This window comes from Syngnathus leptorhynchus, chromosome 4, assembly GCF_054491065.1.
Source record: "Syngnathus leptorhynchus isolate UIUO chromosome 4, UIUO_Slep, whole genome shotgun sequence".
Classification (NCBI taxonomy): domain Eukaryota; kingdom Metazoa; phylum Chordata; class Actinopteri; order Syngnathiformes; family Syngnathidae; genus Syngnathus; species Syngnathus leptorhynchus.
Window position 1 is genome coordinate 12,064,578 of NC_141198.1, and position 17,828 is coordinate 12,082,405.

Here is a 17,828-nt window from a genome sequence, read left to right on the forward strand (position 1 = left end):
AGGCCAGAGTTTTACACCACTTGTCATCAAACTTTCAAATTGTGAGTCAGCTCTAATGACCTTTATTCCTCCATGCTGCCGCTGTAGGTCCCACTATTCAATAAAACTTTCTTCTTATAAACACACACGGACTTGAGGTGCCTTTGGATGTGAAGAACCTAAAAACTAAAATAAAAGAAAAAGTAGGTGTATTTATTGTGAAACGTGTGAAGTCTTGTGTAAGCCCCCAGCACCAGGCATGAGAAGTCTTTTCTATTAAGAGTATAAAAAGTCTGCCTTTCACATTTCACACCTGTGTGCCATCATTCAAGAGTTTTATTTTATGTTCTGCTGAGAATGAGGGGGAAAAAAAATCACCTGTAGTGACAATATTAAACATGACCATGCAAGATAAAGTTCAATGTCATCTTCTCAGGTTTTCTTCTCTCCGGCTCCATCTGGCACTGAGAATCCGATGGTCCCCGACACCAGCACGGCCAACAACACCGACTACGAGACGGCCGTTTCCCTCTCTGAACCCGAGACAGCTGTACCCTGTCCGGCCCCGCGAGAACTTTTGCCGGACAAGCGGGAGGAGCGCAAGGAAGAAAGAGAGGAGGCCGGGACGGAGACGCCGGGACAGGAGCCGGTCAATGCCGAGATTACCAGCGAGAGCGAGGCGGGAGTGCCGAGAAGCGACGGCTGCCGCTCGTATCCGGAACAGACGGAGAGGAAGGCGCGACACACTCTGTCGGTTCACGAGAGAGGGAACTTTTGCGGCTGTCGTGAACCCAGGTCCTGTCACTTAAGAAAGCCGCACACAGGTATGATCTTTCGGAATAAACTGCATCAGTACAGAACAGGGAAGCAAAGTTGACACAGCAAGTTTCAGCTTCCTGTGGAAGTATTAGGAGAGCAATTTTCCACTTTCTAAGGTATCATCGTCAAAAGACTGCTTACACTGTCTGTAAAAATTGTCATTTCCTATTCCCCCCTTTTTTTATGTATTAGTGTTTCATATAAAAGGCACTGAAACGGAATGTCGGGGCAAAGTTTCAGCCGTCTGAGGTAGTATTAGAAAGCCCCTTTTACACAGCTTGTAAAATGCTCCACTTTTTGACAGGCAGGCACCTCAGACACTACCTGTAAAAGTACAACAAAAAAAAATCCCTCTTTTTTTTTATATATATAAATGACACCGGCATAAATCGAAGGAATAAAGTTGACAAAGGTTTCAGCCTTCTGAGGTAGACCTAGACGAGAAACCTGCCTGAAAGAGCCCTCGATGTGTAATTGTATTCTGTGATGCCACAAGTCACTTATCCTGCAATGTTGTGTGGCAAGCAGTTTTCACTTGGGTGGCAAATATTTTTCTAGCGATAATTTTGTCAGTGAATCGTACAATAAAAATGTTTTTAATTTCCGTCCGTTCATTCAGGATTTCAAATTGACAGTGCAGAAAGTCAAAAACATGAAATCATTATGATTCAGTTCTTGGTTTTGTTTGTAACATGTTGGAAAATAGGCAAAAATATTGATTGTTGTTTTCAAAAGTGAAAGCAAATATTTTATTTTGATTTAACACAAAGACTGCAGATATCAAATTTTTACTGTTGAGAAAGAGTAAGGTATCTGAACTATGAGTGGATTTGATAATCGATTAGGTTTCGATTAATCGTTATATAGATTAATTTGATAATTAATTAACACCTTACTGCCAATTATTTTATATGTTACACCAAACACTAGCGCTAAAGGGATCCAATTATCTAATTGGACGATGCCATTTGTTTGTTTGTTTAAAAGCGTACACAGTGGTTGCAATATCCTGCCTTGACTGTATTTCCTTTAAAAGGCACAGTGGACAAATGCCGGCATCACTGAATAGGCCTCCATCTATTTTTTGTCAAATTTGTCCTCAATACGGTTGCAGATGAGCTTGAGCTGGAGCCTCTCCCAGCTGATTTTGGGCAAGAGGCCAAGTGCGCCCTGAACAAGTCACATATAGACAAACAAGCAATTCACACATACGGAACATTCAGACCCTTCAATCAACAACCTGCTAACCCCACACACTTCACGAGGGTCGGAGCTGACGTGATAATCCCAAGAGAACAGCGGTGCCCTGAATAAATCCACATGGCAAGAGATATACCGCTACCTCATAATTCAATGTAATTTATTCCTGTGCTGTGCTGTGGTGTAACATAAAGGAGGAGTCTCTGGGCTCTTTTCCTTTTTTGGCTGATTTTAAAAATTCTAAAGACTTCTTCAGTCTGAGGACAAACATGCAATTACTCCCACTCACCTTTTGATGCGTGGAAATAAAAGGTCTCACGCTCACGCATACACACTTTGTAAATACTGTTCTGTATGCAAATTTGTGTTGAAGGAGGTCTCTGTTTACCCACTAAAAAGCATTTCTTTCACATTCTCGTTTGTAGTCGTGGCTCTCTTTTGTTCACTATAACCAAACAACCCTCTGCAACATTATTGGGATTTTCAATACAAAACTAACACTAACCCCCCCAATATGAATAAATTGTGAATGTTTATTGTTTTGTACTTTCTTGCAGCCTCGCTGTGCAGCAGTGTCAGTCCCTACCATGAGGTGATGCGCTTGGAGCGACGTTTACGTTCCTCCTCGGAAGGGGCCGGCGGTCCTCGTATCCACGGCAACCACAGAGACACCCCCGGCATGGAAGGATGCGGCCTGCTGAAACACAGAAACAACTCCTCATCATCCAAATTGGGAAGTTTGGTAAGTGTGTGACTTTGCTTGTAGTACCTCGAAGATTATTTCCGATTGATATGAATTATATTTGAGATCATGAGCGTAGAAGCTTAATTAACTGTTTTAAACCATTTTAATTGATGTAAACGTTTATGCAGAAGTTTAAAAACAATAAAACACTCTTGAACACACCCTAAGCTTTAATTACGATTAAGTGAACGATTAAATGACACGGCTCCCGTTAACATTAACTGTCAGACAGGTCAGATGCACCAGTCACAGAAGATCTAAATCGCAATTCTTTATTCACACTAAAAAGTTAGTCAATGCCTAAAAACTCAGAGGGGGGATTCAGTGTCACACTTGATGGGAAGGGTAAGCTCACTGTAACATTTCCATACAAGCAATGTGCATTTTAAGACACGCCTTTCCCCAAATGTTCTCCAAACTATGGGGGGTCTTGGGTAAGCCGTACACTGACGATTGGCATCACCATTTCAATAAATGTAACATCTCTTCTTTCCTGAAAGCGCTCCATATTATGATAGGCGTCCATTTGGAGTGATGAATGAGACATTTTGAGAAGCGCACATAGATAAACCTGTAAGGTATCTGTTTACTTATTTCTGCCGGTTTCTGTTTTTATCCCGACATTTCTTCGGGGTGCCAGGGTGGGCCCGGCTTTGAGATATTTGTCACATTTATCGCATTTGCTGTTTCGCCCACCTTTTCGTTGCTTTTGACAGCCGGATAATAATGTAGCAGGCCGACAGCGATTGCGCCCACTTCCACTTGACAAGATAATCACACTAAACATTTCTCTGTGGGGTGTCTGCATTTATTGTTGAAATGAGCTCTTATGACTTTAAATGCTTATTTTTATGCATTTATTTACAGTTATGGCTTGTGCTGCCTGTACCTCAGCTTCCCATCAAAGAGAGATCATAGCGAATTGCTGAGCCATAACACGTGCCCCATAAACTGTCGACATTGTCGAATGAAACCCGTAGATGAATGAAATGGACAGAAATTCTCGGTGCAGCTGAGAAGTAGAGGGCTGGTCTCAGTATTACGTCTCAGCTTTTTTTTTTTCCACATGACTTGGTTCTATCGGATTCATCGAGCCGCAATCTTAAACTCTGCCAGGAGTTGTGTGTGTGAAGTGATAAGAATCAGACCCTCCACATTTGAGGTTGTGAAAAAGGTCAGTGTGCCCTCACATATCTTGGGGTTCTACTTAAAAAATAAGGAAATAATGAAGAAGGAGCTCGACAGGCCGATTAATGCAGCGTCTGCTGTAATGTGTAATCTGTGTGGGTTTTTCACGGTGAAGGTTCTAAGCCGAAAAGTGAGACTCTTGATTTACTGCCCGGTCGTTCCTACCGTCACGTATGGCCATGAGCTGACCAAAACAACAACAACACGGGCGGTCAAATTAGTTTCCTCTGCAGTGTCCCCGACCTCTCCCTTGAATAATTTCTTTGCGGATGTTTGGGTGTTTGAATTTGTTGTAATTGAGGTCGAGTTTGGTACGTTGTAAGCTTTTCATCAGTTTACCTTTGGTCTGTGGCAGTTCTGTTTTGCCCCGATCCAACTAGCTGGGGGACGAATCAGGTTTTTATCATATAAGTCATTACAAGCGAGTCACATACAGAGTTTAGTAATTGATGAGTCATGGCTGTGGAATTTACATCTCCACAAGGTGTCCTGTGTTATATTGTCTTCTTGGTAAAATAATAGCCCAAAGCTTTTTGGTTTGGGTTTTCATACAGCTCCACCTGAATGGACTACTGGTAACCACTTGAGTATGAATGCAGCGTGCTGGGAATACCCCCCCCCCCCTTCATTAAACCAGGGTTTACAAACGTACCAATTGATTAAAACCAGATAAAGGCTGTAAAAGTGAACAATTGGTGGGCCGAGTGCGTAATGTTCCTTTTTATGCACCCTCGTTCAAGAGATGGATTTTACATTTGTCAAAGACGTTGGCTCCTCCCCGGCCCCTACCTCTGGCAGCAAACACGTGGCTGTGCGCAATCCAAAAGAAGGAAGCTACTTTGTGATTCTGCGTGCTCCAGGCTCTCGTACTTTTTGTCCTTCAACCCAACGCAATTGCTATCTAAAGTGTTGAATGTACTGCAATGTCTGGCTTCTCAAAAGGACAGGACTGTCGTTGCTCTGTTGTGTTGTGTGATGCGATATTACACAATAATGTTCTTTTACACTATAGTGTGTGTCTATTACTTTATATGCATTATTATTATTATTTTAATTGTTAGATTCACTAAGAAACTGATTCAATTTGTCATTTATGGACAGCAGCTGCTTCTAAAAAGAAACACGACCTTTTTAGTTATTCCTTCATGTGCGTTCTTCTGTAGCGGATCAATACGGAATAAGGCTGTTGCATTGTTTTAGTGATGAGAGCAGAGCAAAGTCGCTTATTGGATTTTCGGAGTCTCTCCCCGAGTCACATGGATTTAGTTTTTCTCCAGAGCATGAGTTTAACCAAAGTCTTTCAACCAGCGCTGAGTATTTATTGGGAGAAGAAGCATCCATCCATTTTCTATAGTGCTAATCCTTACCAGCATGTTGTAAACAGTCTGTCAGATGAAAATAAAGTGTGGAGACTTAAAAGGTTCCTGTCCTGTGTTATATTGTCTTCTTGGTAAAATAATAGCCCAAATCTTTTTTTGTCAACTGAACCAAACTCAACTCAACCAAATATTGAAAGCAGACGTTTTACAAGATTTGCATACGTGTTTGATGGGAGTTTGAACTCATGAGGCATATTTTTCCCACTTTCAGGGATCCACTGTATAAAAGCTTAAGTGTTTTGTGTTTTTTCTTTCCCCCCAGTCAAATGATACTTTAAACTGATTTAAAACTAGTTTACGGGTGCTACAAAATTCTTAGCCATTTCCAAATACAGTATTTTCTTTGCTTTTTGTAAAGGAAACATACTTGTCTCGTTTTCTAATCTACAGTACTCATCCTTTTCTTGGCCTTTAGATGGCAGTATTGGATTTTGTTCCAATATTGAAAAGGCCGGCGCTTCCAACCTCCAACTAATGCAGACATTTTATCCATTAACCGAGCTCTTTCTTGTCTGTAAAATGAGAGGAATGTCCTCATAGAACAATAGTGCAGAGGGCTTTAGGAAAAGGGTAGTGCGGGAATATTTTAACATGTTAGATTTACTTGTCTTTTGTGTGTGACAAATTGCAGTGCAGTTGATTATGATGGAATAAAAATTGAAACAAAAATATCCATGTTCGATGAATGGCTGCTTGTCTTTTTAGTTAACTGATCCCGTTCTGCAGCACGTCGGCCTCATACTCGAGAGTTTTTGGGGTTGAATCTCGTTTTCGTGCTCTTTGGGTACTCCAGCCTCCCCTTGCATTTCCAGAATTTGCATGTTAGCTCGATTAAAGAATCGTGCATGGGTGCAAATGTGAGTGGATGTTTGTGTGTGACCTGCGATTGGCTGGCAACATCGTGTACCCTGCCCAAAAGTCATCTGGGATAGGTGACAAGCACTAGCGAAAATGGATGGAGGGATGATCACTCTGTCTTCTCGCTCATTCAGTACCTTTTCCCATCTGCTGTGTCATAATGATGAGAGACACTAAATCTCCTATGTCTCAAAGGCAAGAAAGTTCCAACACTCTTCCCAAACAGAGATCATCTTTTTCTCCAAATGATTAAAATCATCTTTTTGTAGCTTGTGCTGTCCAACCTATTTTAATTTAGGTGATTTATGTCCTGAGGCTTTCCAGAATTGTCTGTTCTATATTGTATTAAAGTTATTTTCCCAAGATGTTAATCATCTTTATTTGGTGTTTGTCTATTTTTTAGGATGTTCTGAATAATATGGGCTCCTCCGAGCTGGATGAAGATGACCTCATGTTGGACCTGGACCTATCCGACGATCAGCGCCATCGTCACGGTAATTGTTTTTAATTGCCCTAGAAAATCATGTGGAGTGAGTTCCAGCCTCAAAACTGTCACCCTCGTCAAAACCGTTCACGTTACCGACAATGTTTGAAGTAACATTTTATCATTTCTACCTGGAGTGGAAGCACATCACACATGATGATGTTAAGCCCCCTTTTTCTTTAAAGAATTCACTGTGATTTTCTATTGGATGTAGATCTATTTTGTGAAAGGCCTGGAGAGTCTTCTGTTTTGATCACATGCATCTCTCAGTCAGTCCCCCTATGGTAGTTTTCTTTGATCCTCCTCACATCCATTTTGTTGCCTCCAGTTGAACCGTCTCTCCCAATCTTTCAGCATATGGCACACAACTTTGATATACCTGCCTTATTTACAGCATGTCTCATGCTCAAGAAATGATTACCAAGGTACACGTGTTGCCAGGCGCGATCCTTCAAAGCACGCCAAGCATATTTTTCTTTTTTTTTTTTGGATAACACGGGTGAGAATATAATCGTAAATGAGTTTTGCCTGTGAACTGACCTCACCTGAATGTGTTAACTGGAGCGCGATTAACTTAAAATGGTGCTAATTGTGTGAAACACTTATATTCTGAGCTTGAGTACGATGTGGCAAGTAGTCCTGGCTCGTCGAGCGGGTTAATTGGGGAGATTTGCTGCGACTGCACTGGATTTATTTGTTCCATTTATAAGCGCTCGCACAGATGGCGAGTATCAGTTCACACGGTTTCTCCTCACCTCGCAAATGTACGCTTCACTTCTTTTATGCACAACAAAATGATAATACAATTGTGAATTATTTTATGAAATTCATGAATCGCTGTTTTTTTTTTTTTTTTTTTTTTTAAGAGGCGCAGGAGTTGCCACTGTTGCACCAATACCAAAGCCACACATCAATATATTCACATGATTGCACAGTACAGGAAGGAGTCACAGGTGCCTGTCGTGATTGATGCTCGCCTACGATTGTGAAAATCCAGCTCAGATGAAGAAAGTAATTTTATTGCCAGTTTGAAATCAGATCATGGAGGTAGCAGGTGCAAAATAACATTCATATAGCCTAAATAAATCGAAATACGGTTGGGTGGAGGTTATCGATACGCCCAGTAAAGACCAAGAAAGGGTTAAACTTTGCTTTCCTGGAAACCATTTATTTATTATATTAGTATGTTTTTAATGTCCCTTCCACAAACAAAATCTCAGAGGACAAACTGGCTGATGTATCACCAAAGATGCCACCGTCATTAATAACAAACACACACACACACACTGGAGCGCGCATGCTTAGTCATCGGCACTAATAGTGTGCAGACTGTGCTGTGAAATTACGCATTTGAATTATTACAATAAAGTTGGCACTTTTTACAGATTCACACGCACCTGCCCTCACACAGCCTTTCGAGTCATCGCACAGCTGCAATTTAAAAAAAAAAATCTCTCTCAGGAGGCTTCTTGCGGTCTTTTATTAAAGAGCGAGGCATTTCATTGCAACCAATATTGGCGGACTGCTGGTGTTTGTGTGCCACCGCCTCAACTGTGCAGTGACAGATATGTGTGACAACAACCATAGAACAGGAAATGGAACTTACTGTGACAAAAGAAAGCTATTGGGTTTGAGCAACCTCAGATTTGTTGTAATTGAAGGAGATGACAGACAAACAAATTGGTGTTATCCTCGGTCGCAAGGGCCCCGCCTCTTGACTCATTCATCCAGTCACATGCAATAATGTGTTGTAACAGCAAACCTGTAATGTGTTAACTGGATGGTTGCAGGAGTTTTCTAAAATCTGTCTGTCTGTGTCTATTGGACTAGATAGCCCAATCCAATGTCGGGAAGCTTTCTGCTGTCGGATTGCGTCGTCTGATTAATGTATCAATCACAGAGTTTGGTGATGCTAACATGTTAATTAAAACATTACCTGTGAAGTTTTCATGGTGGCAGCTATTTGATCCTGGAGCAGATTAATTCCATTTCGGATGCCAGCAAAACTGCTTTGAAGTCTGTACCAACCAGTCCTTTTTTTTTTTTTTTTTTCTCCATTGATAGAATGTTAGTTACCTGCTCATTTTGTGTGTGTGTGTGTGTGTGTGTTTGCGCAGTTTCCAGACAAGACTCTAGCCAGTCCTTGGCATCTTGTCTCAACCTGCTCCACTCCCCGATTGACCCATCAGGAGATCGCATCCTATCAAAAGACAACTGCCACAGGTAACTCAACAAAAAAAAAAATAATACTCCCAAGAAGCATTCATTGGACCATATGTTCATTACTTTGGTTGTACACTAAAAGTGTATTCCGCTAACAAAGATTGCAAAACCCCATTGACATGCCAACAATTAGCATTGATAGTTGTGGTTTAAACACAAACGGTGGAGCAACACATGTAGACGATAATATAACAATACTCATAGGTGCATATTCTTGTATGAAAACATGATATATTACTGGAACAGATAATTGGTATTATGCTTTTAATTTCACTGGGGAAGACAATTGGCCATACAAATGTGGCCATGGAACAATTTAAGCTCAGATCTCAAGGTATTACTCTGCTAACGTTTGTAGTTGTTGTTGTTTTTGTGACCTTTGACTTGTCCTATCTCAGTTTGCCACTGTTGTAAATAGGAAATGACAAGGAAGTACATTCCCTAGTTGCCTGTCAATTTCTGTTACCTTAGGCTATTAAATGAATACCCTGCTGACAATGTTAAGCATTATCTATGTAAAATGTCAATTCAGCTCTTGTATTGGATCCCAGTAGACTATCTAGACCACAACCGCGTTGCTGAAGGGGCTACACATCTTGCCTATAAAAGTGCTGATCTTGAGTCTTCCTTGTGAGTTGACTGGCATGCTTTATGTCCCCCACAGAGCCATAGTGGTGAGGAAACAAGACTTAAGCACAGTCAAGCATTAAATAAATATATTCATACATTCTCTTTGAGGAAATATGCAAGCTACATTTGTGTTCTCCTTTTCACGGCTCTCATTGGCCGACGGCTGAAAGGAAATTTTCACACTTTTAGTACATGCACATCCAAATTCATCTGTTAAGTTTTTCTTTAGTGCTGCCTTTGCTCGGGTTTCTTTGGGTTACTGATAAATGGCTTATGTCAGCAGTGGCATTGTGGCTAGTTGTGTCTGACACGACAGCAGACCATTATGACTTTAAGTGCTGCTCTATTGAGTTGCACCCAAAGATTAAAAGGTATTCCCCTTGAAAAAATTGCCCTCTGAGCCCACTTTTTTTTTTTTTTTAACCGACACTTGCGCCACCAGCACTTTGACACATCTATGACACCATTGAAACGTAACCCTTATCCTTGACTGCTATTTTTATTTTTTATTTTTTTACTGAGCAGCTTCCAATGCTTTCTAAATGTCCTTGTGAAAAGTGAAGAGCTTGCGTGTCTAGACGAGAATTTCAACCTGCCTGAGATTTTATAACAACTCGATCTTTTGTCGAGCTTTTCATAAAACCCAAGGATGTGTTACATAAACAAAAAGACAATCACAAGTAGACGACATAGACAAAATTTCCATTCGTTAAAACTAATTTGACGAGTTACTAAAGTCAAATATATCTTACCCAATGCACTTTGTTTCCATTGGTCAAACCAGCAACAGCGAGATACCAAGGTGCTAGTTGCAGTATCGTATCGTATTTTATCGTATCGTATCTTATCTTATCTTATCTTATCTTAATACATTGTATCGTTTTGAAGCCACTAAGATGTCAAAAAGATCCATTTTAAAATTCTGAAGCTGAAATAAAATTTTAGCAAGCTAATAAAACTGGGGTGTCCAATGTGGATCTATGAAGTATTTTCTTGATATGAAATCTTTTTGAAGTAAAAGCTTTTGACAGTGACTGACCACATAATGGTGGCAGGTCTGAGTTCATTTCCCCGATCAATGTGCGACCACTGGCAGGTGTGGATTACCTACCGTAGGAGAAGCAGAGAGAGGGACGGAGGGCACACAAAAAAATCTTTGCCTGGGGTTAAGTTTCCCTCACTCTTTCTTCGCAATCTTTCAGGTTCCACGCTCCCTTGAGGGGGACATCGATTTGCTCGAGGCAAAGCAAGCGCCTCAACTACACACAAGACACACTCCAAACAGCCACACACGGACTTGTCACTCACTTGGACTGTCCAGGGTATCAGCTGCAACATGCGGCTGGCTGTCTGATAGGCTGAATAGAACATCTGCTTCACACACACACACACACACACACACACACGCACGCACATGCACACGCGCACACTCACGCACTTTAAGCAATGGAAACGCTGAAGTTTTTGCAACACCGAACTAAAACGACACACTGTACTATCTTGTCAGCCATTCCGGGTGTTGACAATGGGACTTCAAGTGTCCTTCTTTTTAGTGTTTTGCAAAGTTGTAAAAAGTCAGTCTTATCTCTGTCTTAGAATAGGACAATAAATGCAAGCACTCACTGTGCATTCCCAAAGCCTTAAACTGTTTATCTCTTTGAAATCACTGAGTAAACGGGTGAGAGTGATTTAAGATCCAAATAAAGGAGGTAAAGTTTTATTTTAGACTTTCACTTTGTCTCTTGACTTCAGAGAAGCAGCTTTGTCTATTGGAAAGCTACCACAGCAGGCTTCTAAGCAAGGGCATCTCCCTGAAGGTGGTAAGGACCATCTCGAAGCGAACGCCACATACAATTCCATCACGTTCATTAGTTTCTAATGGACTCCATCGTTTTGCTACCAACAAATAACAAATTGTCTCTTTTAGATGGTTCAGGCAGCTTCATTACCTTTTTATAACTGAGCAGAATATCGAGGAACTTTCGATTCGTGGTTAAAAGTCAAGTTTTCTACAGGCTGGTGCTGTTCCTAACCAAGCCTTGTTGCATGAACAGATGTGAGGTAAAACTTCTTCCAAGCCAACCAGAATATATTTCCAAGGATGTCCACTTCTATGTCGCTTCTTTGACTCTTCCAGTCTCTCTGCTGAGGACAAAGTTCTCACATTTCCCAGTGTCTGACAATCAGCAACGACAATTTGTTAATCTCTCGGAATCCATGTAAGAATACAAATTACGCACTATACATCCTACTTGAGCCAGTCACAAAAAGAAAACCACTTTTGGGGAGATCAGTAGGTTGAATCGTTCCCCACCGAGAACGTGGTCTGATAACATGAGCCCACACAGTCAGAAATAGAGCAGTGTGATATGATTCATTGTAGGTAGCTGCCAAACCGTCTAATTTCAGTCAATGTAATAACACACACATGCTCTCTTTCTGCTTCCTTGTCATTTGGAGATTACTTTTGGACTCTAGTGAGTGTACAAAAATACCTGTGGACAGTGAGTCACATGCTGCTTCACCTAGTCTGGAGACATCTGATCGTGGAGGAGTCTGCTCCGATAGACCACGAGTTTATTTTAGGAGGCTGGTTCAACGCTACAAAAGCCTCTGTGGAGATTCTCCATCTAAATGTGAAGTTTGCAATCTCGGGCAAGCCTAATGATGTTTAAGAAGATCCTTGGTGCATTGCTGCCGGTGCCCATTTGATATAAATGCTCGGTACAAGGAGACTAATTAGTGTAGTCTTCATTATTTGAGTGGGTACTTGGGGTGCTGCTTTTGTACGAGTAAGTTTTGTTTCGAGACAAAGAAGAATTATTTCTAAACATTCAGATGAAAACCTTTCAAGAGGGCTTGAGATAATGTGATTGGACGAGTGCGCACACACTTTTGATATGTGGCAGTGTTCAGAATTCACCAGTCACAGTCATGTTAAATTGAAAGCAGAATACTCATGTCACCATTAAATGCTGTGATTAACCCCCCAAAAAGTTCAACTTTTGCTGACATTTTTTTTGTAGTTACCTCTTATAGCCTGTCCACAGCATCAGGGGGATTTCACTGTTCAAAAGTATCAGTTCTGGAGAAGGACACTAAATAATTTCCATGGCAATACATCTACTAGAGAAAACACTTGAGACAGTTTTTATCAAGTGGAGGAAAAAAAAATAGCACAACTGTGACATTGCCAAGAAATTGACATCCTTCCAAAATTGATGAAAAGATGACAAGAAAATGGTCAGGGACGCTGCAGCGATATTGAAAAAGCTGGCTGTTTATTACATGTGACATCAACCTGTACATTTAGTCTGTCTGGCCTATGCGGTAAGAAGGCACATTTTGCAACAACACACGTCCCTTGAAGTCCCCCAAGTGCATTTGAGAAAATGTGTTATGGTCTGATGAGAACATCCCCAGAAGAACACCATACCTAACATCAAGCATGTTGGTTGCAGCATTATACTCTGGGGCTGTTTTTCTTCAGATGGAAGTTGAAACTGGGGCCTAAAGTCTATGTGGGGGGAATTATGAACAGTTCTAAATACCAGCCAGCACAAAAGAAGACTTCTGCTCGGAAGCTTAACATGTCAGAGTAATCCGACTAGAACAGCTGAACTTTATTTTGGAGACAAATCCTGACAGGTGTGTGCTGAGTCGCATTTAATGAGTTTGAATATGATTGGTTAATTATTAGTCAGATTTCCTGTTATGAGGGTGTGCACACTTGTGCAAGTACATTCTTTTGTGTATTTTGCCTTCTAGGCTTTTACTGCTCCTCTTGAAAAGATGTAATTTCGTTTTCTTTCATTTTTAATTTTTTTTTTTACCCACATTAGTACGCATAATTGCATATTAGTCTACATGTATGATGGTAAGCAGTAGTTCTGGCTTTATTGGGCCTTTTTAAAAACCTTAGAACCTGTGACTTCCTCGTCTTGTCAGTGCATTATTAGTTTTTTTTAAGGTTTTGATGGTACAATGTCATTTTCTGTCGTATTTGTAAATATAAACACATACTCAATATTGCACTGAAACTTGATTTGAAGAAAATTGTGTATTGAATCCAAACCACGTCTGTCAAAAAAAAAAATAGCAATTCAATCTTTTCTTAAAATCTTGCTGCAAACATGAAATCATTCCCTTTGTTTCAATCCATAATGATAAAGTCCCAAGATATCGGCAGTAAAAGATGGGTTTTTTTTTTTTTAAACTCTTTCCCCCTCTTTTTAATTGACACGATAAAATTGTGCCCTGCAGTTTTCCCGAAGTTTCGCTGAATTAATTGTAACTTCATCCACTCACATTCAAAGGAAGACATTTCCTTTGTTAGCTTAGTGCTGAGGCATGATGAATTAGTCAGAACCGCTCCCTTTATGAAGACAAGAGTAAACCTAGGAACTGAAGTTTGCACAGACAACGTTTAATCTCAACACCAAATGAGACGTACTTTCTTCTCAAGTAGTTTGTAATTTTTGCAATGTTCTTTTTTGACAAAGAGAAGTGTGTCCGTGTGTGGATGCGTGTGTGTGTGTATGTGAAGGACAGAATGACGATTGACTCCGCACTGCCGACCGGCACGGAGAAAATCAATTCTCCAGATAATTAGAGTGAAGTTAACTTCAGCCTGTCGGATGGCGCCTCGTATTGAGTGCGGTGAACAACTAACTACGCTGTCTGTTGTAGACACGCGTCAGTCGACAGCAACCTTCACGCTATCAGAATAGGTTGAAATTGTTCACCACTGTCAAGCGAAAACAATTACACCTTACGCTTTTAGTCTGGACTGACTCTGAACTAAAATGGTCAAATTAAATCGTCAATTATTATGACAACTATTTCAAATTAAATCGTCAATTATGATGACAACTATTTCAAACTACCAAGAGAAAGTTGTATTCAGTCCTGCCAATGGATAAAACCAATCCTTTGTTAGAGATAATGAACTGATTTAATCTAGTTTGCACCATGCAGGATGAATCACTTGTCTTCGTATCACGATTTGGCCAATTTCTATGATATGCCACTTTCTATCGCTATCATGCTCATGCCTGTTTGGATAAAAATCTCCAGTGGCATAAATTACATGGCATGCCGTTTTGTTCCTGACAGGTGCTCATGTTCACAGCTTGTGAACAGAAATATATGCGGCCTCTCAAATAAAGAAATAATTAAATAAACAAAAACAAACCTGAGGATCAGAAGGGCTATTTATCTCTAATAGCTGTCAAAAATAATGTAGGGCGTGAATATTCAAATGATGTGGATCTAACGCTAGAGCCAAGTGTCAGAGCGAAGCCTGCAGTCTTTATGCTGCAGTGCAGTTATTCTGTTGATATTTGTCTGGAAAAAAAGAGAACTTTAGCTTTGTATGATCAAAACCGCTTTCAACCAGAAATCGTACATAATTACCATAACAGAGCCTTACAGAACGTCATGTATTCGTACGCTTTTACCACAACTGTCATTTGCAGAATTTCAGCTTCATGATAAGACATTATCCGCACCCAAATAATTTTCTCACGTCACTTTTGTATGGATTTTGGATTTCTGAGCGTCGGATACTTGTTGTTACTCTTCTATTTGGTCCTTGCTGTAATACAGTGAGGATTTACACATCTGTATTTATCCAACCCATCTTAAAATGTTTCTCGATTCAGTCTCATTTTGTTTTACTGTCTTTTCACTCAAGAGGTGAGCGAATAATGGCTTCCTTTGTTCTCAGAGCTCTTGTGTGATTTGTGCGCTCCTGAGGCTAAGCTCAGTCACCCTTTGAGGTGAAGCCCGCTTTCTTGCATCCGTGATCTTATTGGTCTGGGCGTCTCTCAAAGTCCATGACCATGGGTGAAGGCTAGAACGTAAATGGACTGCTAAATTGAGAGCACCACTCAGCGTCTCGCTTCTCTTCTTCACCTCAGTAGACCCCGTGCATCGGCTCTCCTCGTTCGCTAACGCTACGTTGTGTTGATGTAGTGTCAACATTCAACCATATTTCAAAATGTCTGTCTCGGCCAACCCCCATTACAGACGTTTAACCAATGTCACAGTCTAGCGAAAAATAGGAACAAAAAATTTGCTCACAGATCAGACAGACACTGTTTTTCAGTAAAAGACAGCTCATGAAAAATTGTGTGGACGACATTAAAAATGAGTTCCCTTTAAAATAATGTCCCCTTTAATGCAGTACATTGTTACTTTTTACTCCGATTTGTAAAAGGTAAGCTGAAAAGACAGCAAAGTTAATTAAGAAGTTAGCCCTGCGATATGCCCTTCATTTTATACCCTCTCCGTTTTTGTGTCTTCAAGTCTGGAATTCTCCATCAGACTTGCTGCCCGGAGCTTTTGCCGATGCTTAGTCATTGTCACAGATGCTTCTGATGAGTTAACGGCGGCGTAAAAATGCTCGCTGCCTCAGGTGCAGCATGCAGATGAACAGACTGCGTTTTGACAGGTACAAGCGAGCGATGACAAATGAGAGCCATCAAAGCCCGGGTAATTGTATGAGGAAATGTATGACATACGTACACGCATGTCCGATAATTGTCTTCCCTCGTTCGCCATAAAAATTTAACGGTGCTATGTGATTTGCGTTTCATCTGAGTGTTAAACTGTTGACTGTCTTCTACTGTTATTATTTAAACAAGGCTGTCTTTATATTGTAAAGTCTCGAATGCTGCTGATAAATTACCTAGCTTTCTTTTAATTTATTTGACACAGTGTTGTCATTTCTCCCGCTGTCATGCAGTAGCTCAAAATTTTGTCAGGTTCCGTGTCCAATGGCTGCTCTTTTCACACCATTGTTTATCGCCTGCACAGGTGCGTGTTAGCATGAGCCCCCGACCGCACGGTAATAAACCACCACCAGCGGTAAAATAATGAAAAGTAATAAAAGGCAGATAATTGGCTTTTTTCACTCTCGAAGAAAATGGATCACTTCTGAGAAATGAACCGACAGGAGAAAAAAAACACAGGGCAAGGAACAAGACTAAGGTGCAGGTTTAGAGGAGTGTGGGAAATGAGAAGGTTGAGGAAGGAGGACATTTATTGTTGTGGCAAAAGTGAAAAAGGACAACCAAGCAAAGTGGGAGAAACATCGATCACACGTTTTAGTCTCGTTCATGTTAAATTACAGTGAAGTTTCCGAAACGTGGTCATCTTCCGCATAAATTGAAAGTCGTCGCACAATTCTATAGTATCACTCCCATCATTACTATTCATTCATTTTTGAACTGTGAAGTCGAATGCAGTATAGTTTATATTTATAAACAGTACAGTGAACTATTTGCTGAAAAACTCGCCCACCATTTGTTAAACATCGTTGTGGAACCACAAAGCGGTCTGCTAAAACTCACACAAGTTCTGGGGTTGCTCTGCTACATCCAGCACAGAGGTGAATCATTACAGACCGCAAAGAACTCTCCGGAGCAAAACGTGCTATCTTGTGTCAGAAAACTTTGTCTCAGCTCCCGATCACGGGTCATCCAACAAGATAAAACTCCAACAAACATTGCTAAAAACAGAAGCCTGGCCGAGAACTAAACATTGGACTTTCCTCAACCGCCTCTGATACTATTGAGCGCAAATGCTCCACTTGACACAAGTACGGTGAACCATTGATCAGTTGTCACCCATTTACACCTTGCCCGCCTAGCACAGCGGAGTTGAAGGACAGAAAAAGGGGAAGGAGTTCACTTAGATTTCAGCAAGGTGTAAAAGGAAAAAAAAAAAGGGAGCGCGGGGGGGGGGGGGGCACCTGTCATCTTGAGAGAGAGGTCGTCTCAGGTGTTCACACTGCTACCTCAGAGGACACATTAGCCTCTGATAATGCCCGTGAAGTGTAGACTGTCACGACACTGTCAAAGTGGCACGGCAGAACCATCGAGGAGACACGTAGGCCAAAGAGAGAGAAGGCGACACCCGTGTGAAAAGATGGTCAGGTACGACGTACGACAACGGACGACTGGAGAGGTGACAGGGATTGATGCTCTCTTGTGCTCTCCAAAGAGCAGCAGCTGGATTTGAGGAATCAGAGAACAAGAATTAAGATTAATTAGATTCATTAAGAATTTTTTTTGCCCCCCCCCACACACAGTATCACTGGTTTTAATATTCAGTGCATTTGTATATCATTTATATCGTGCATCATCTTAAAAAAAAAAAAGCTTAAAAATAAATTATTTAAAAAAGAAAAAACTGCACACAATCATACACAAACACACACACACACACACACACACACACACACACACACACACACACACACACACACACACACACACACACACACACACACACACACACACACACACACACACACACA

The 17,828-nt window shown here is 40.9% G+C and overlaps 1 protein-coding gene across 1 annotated transcript in view; it reads left to right on the forward strand.

Annotated features, from left to right (window-relative positions):
• The window catches only part of ccser1 (coiled-coil serine-rich protein 1), a 73,956-nt gene that overhangs the window by 5,592 nt on the left and 50,536 nt on the right, over window positions 1–17,828 (forward strand). The window contains exons 3-6 of the mRNA XM_085909541.1: window positions 416–803; window positions 2,556–2,740; window positions 6,572–6,662; window positions 8,770–8,875. Of these exons, the coding sequence (XP_085765667.1) occupies window positions 416–803; window positions 2,556–2,740; window positions 6,572–6,662; window positions 8,770–8,875 (770 nt within the window). The remainder of the gene's footprint in view (window positions 1–415; window positions 804–2,555; window positions 2,741–6,571; window positions 6,663–8,769; window positions 8,876–17,828) is intronic.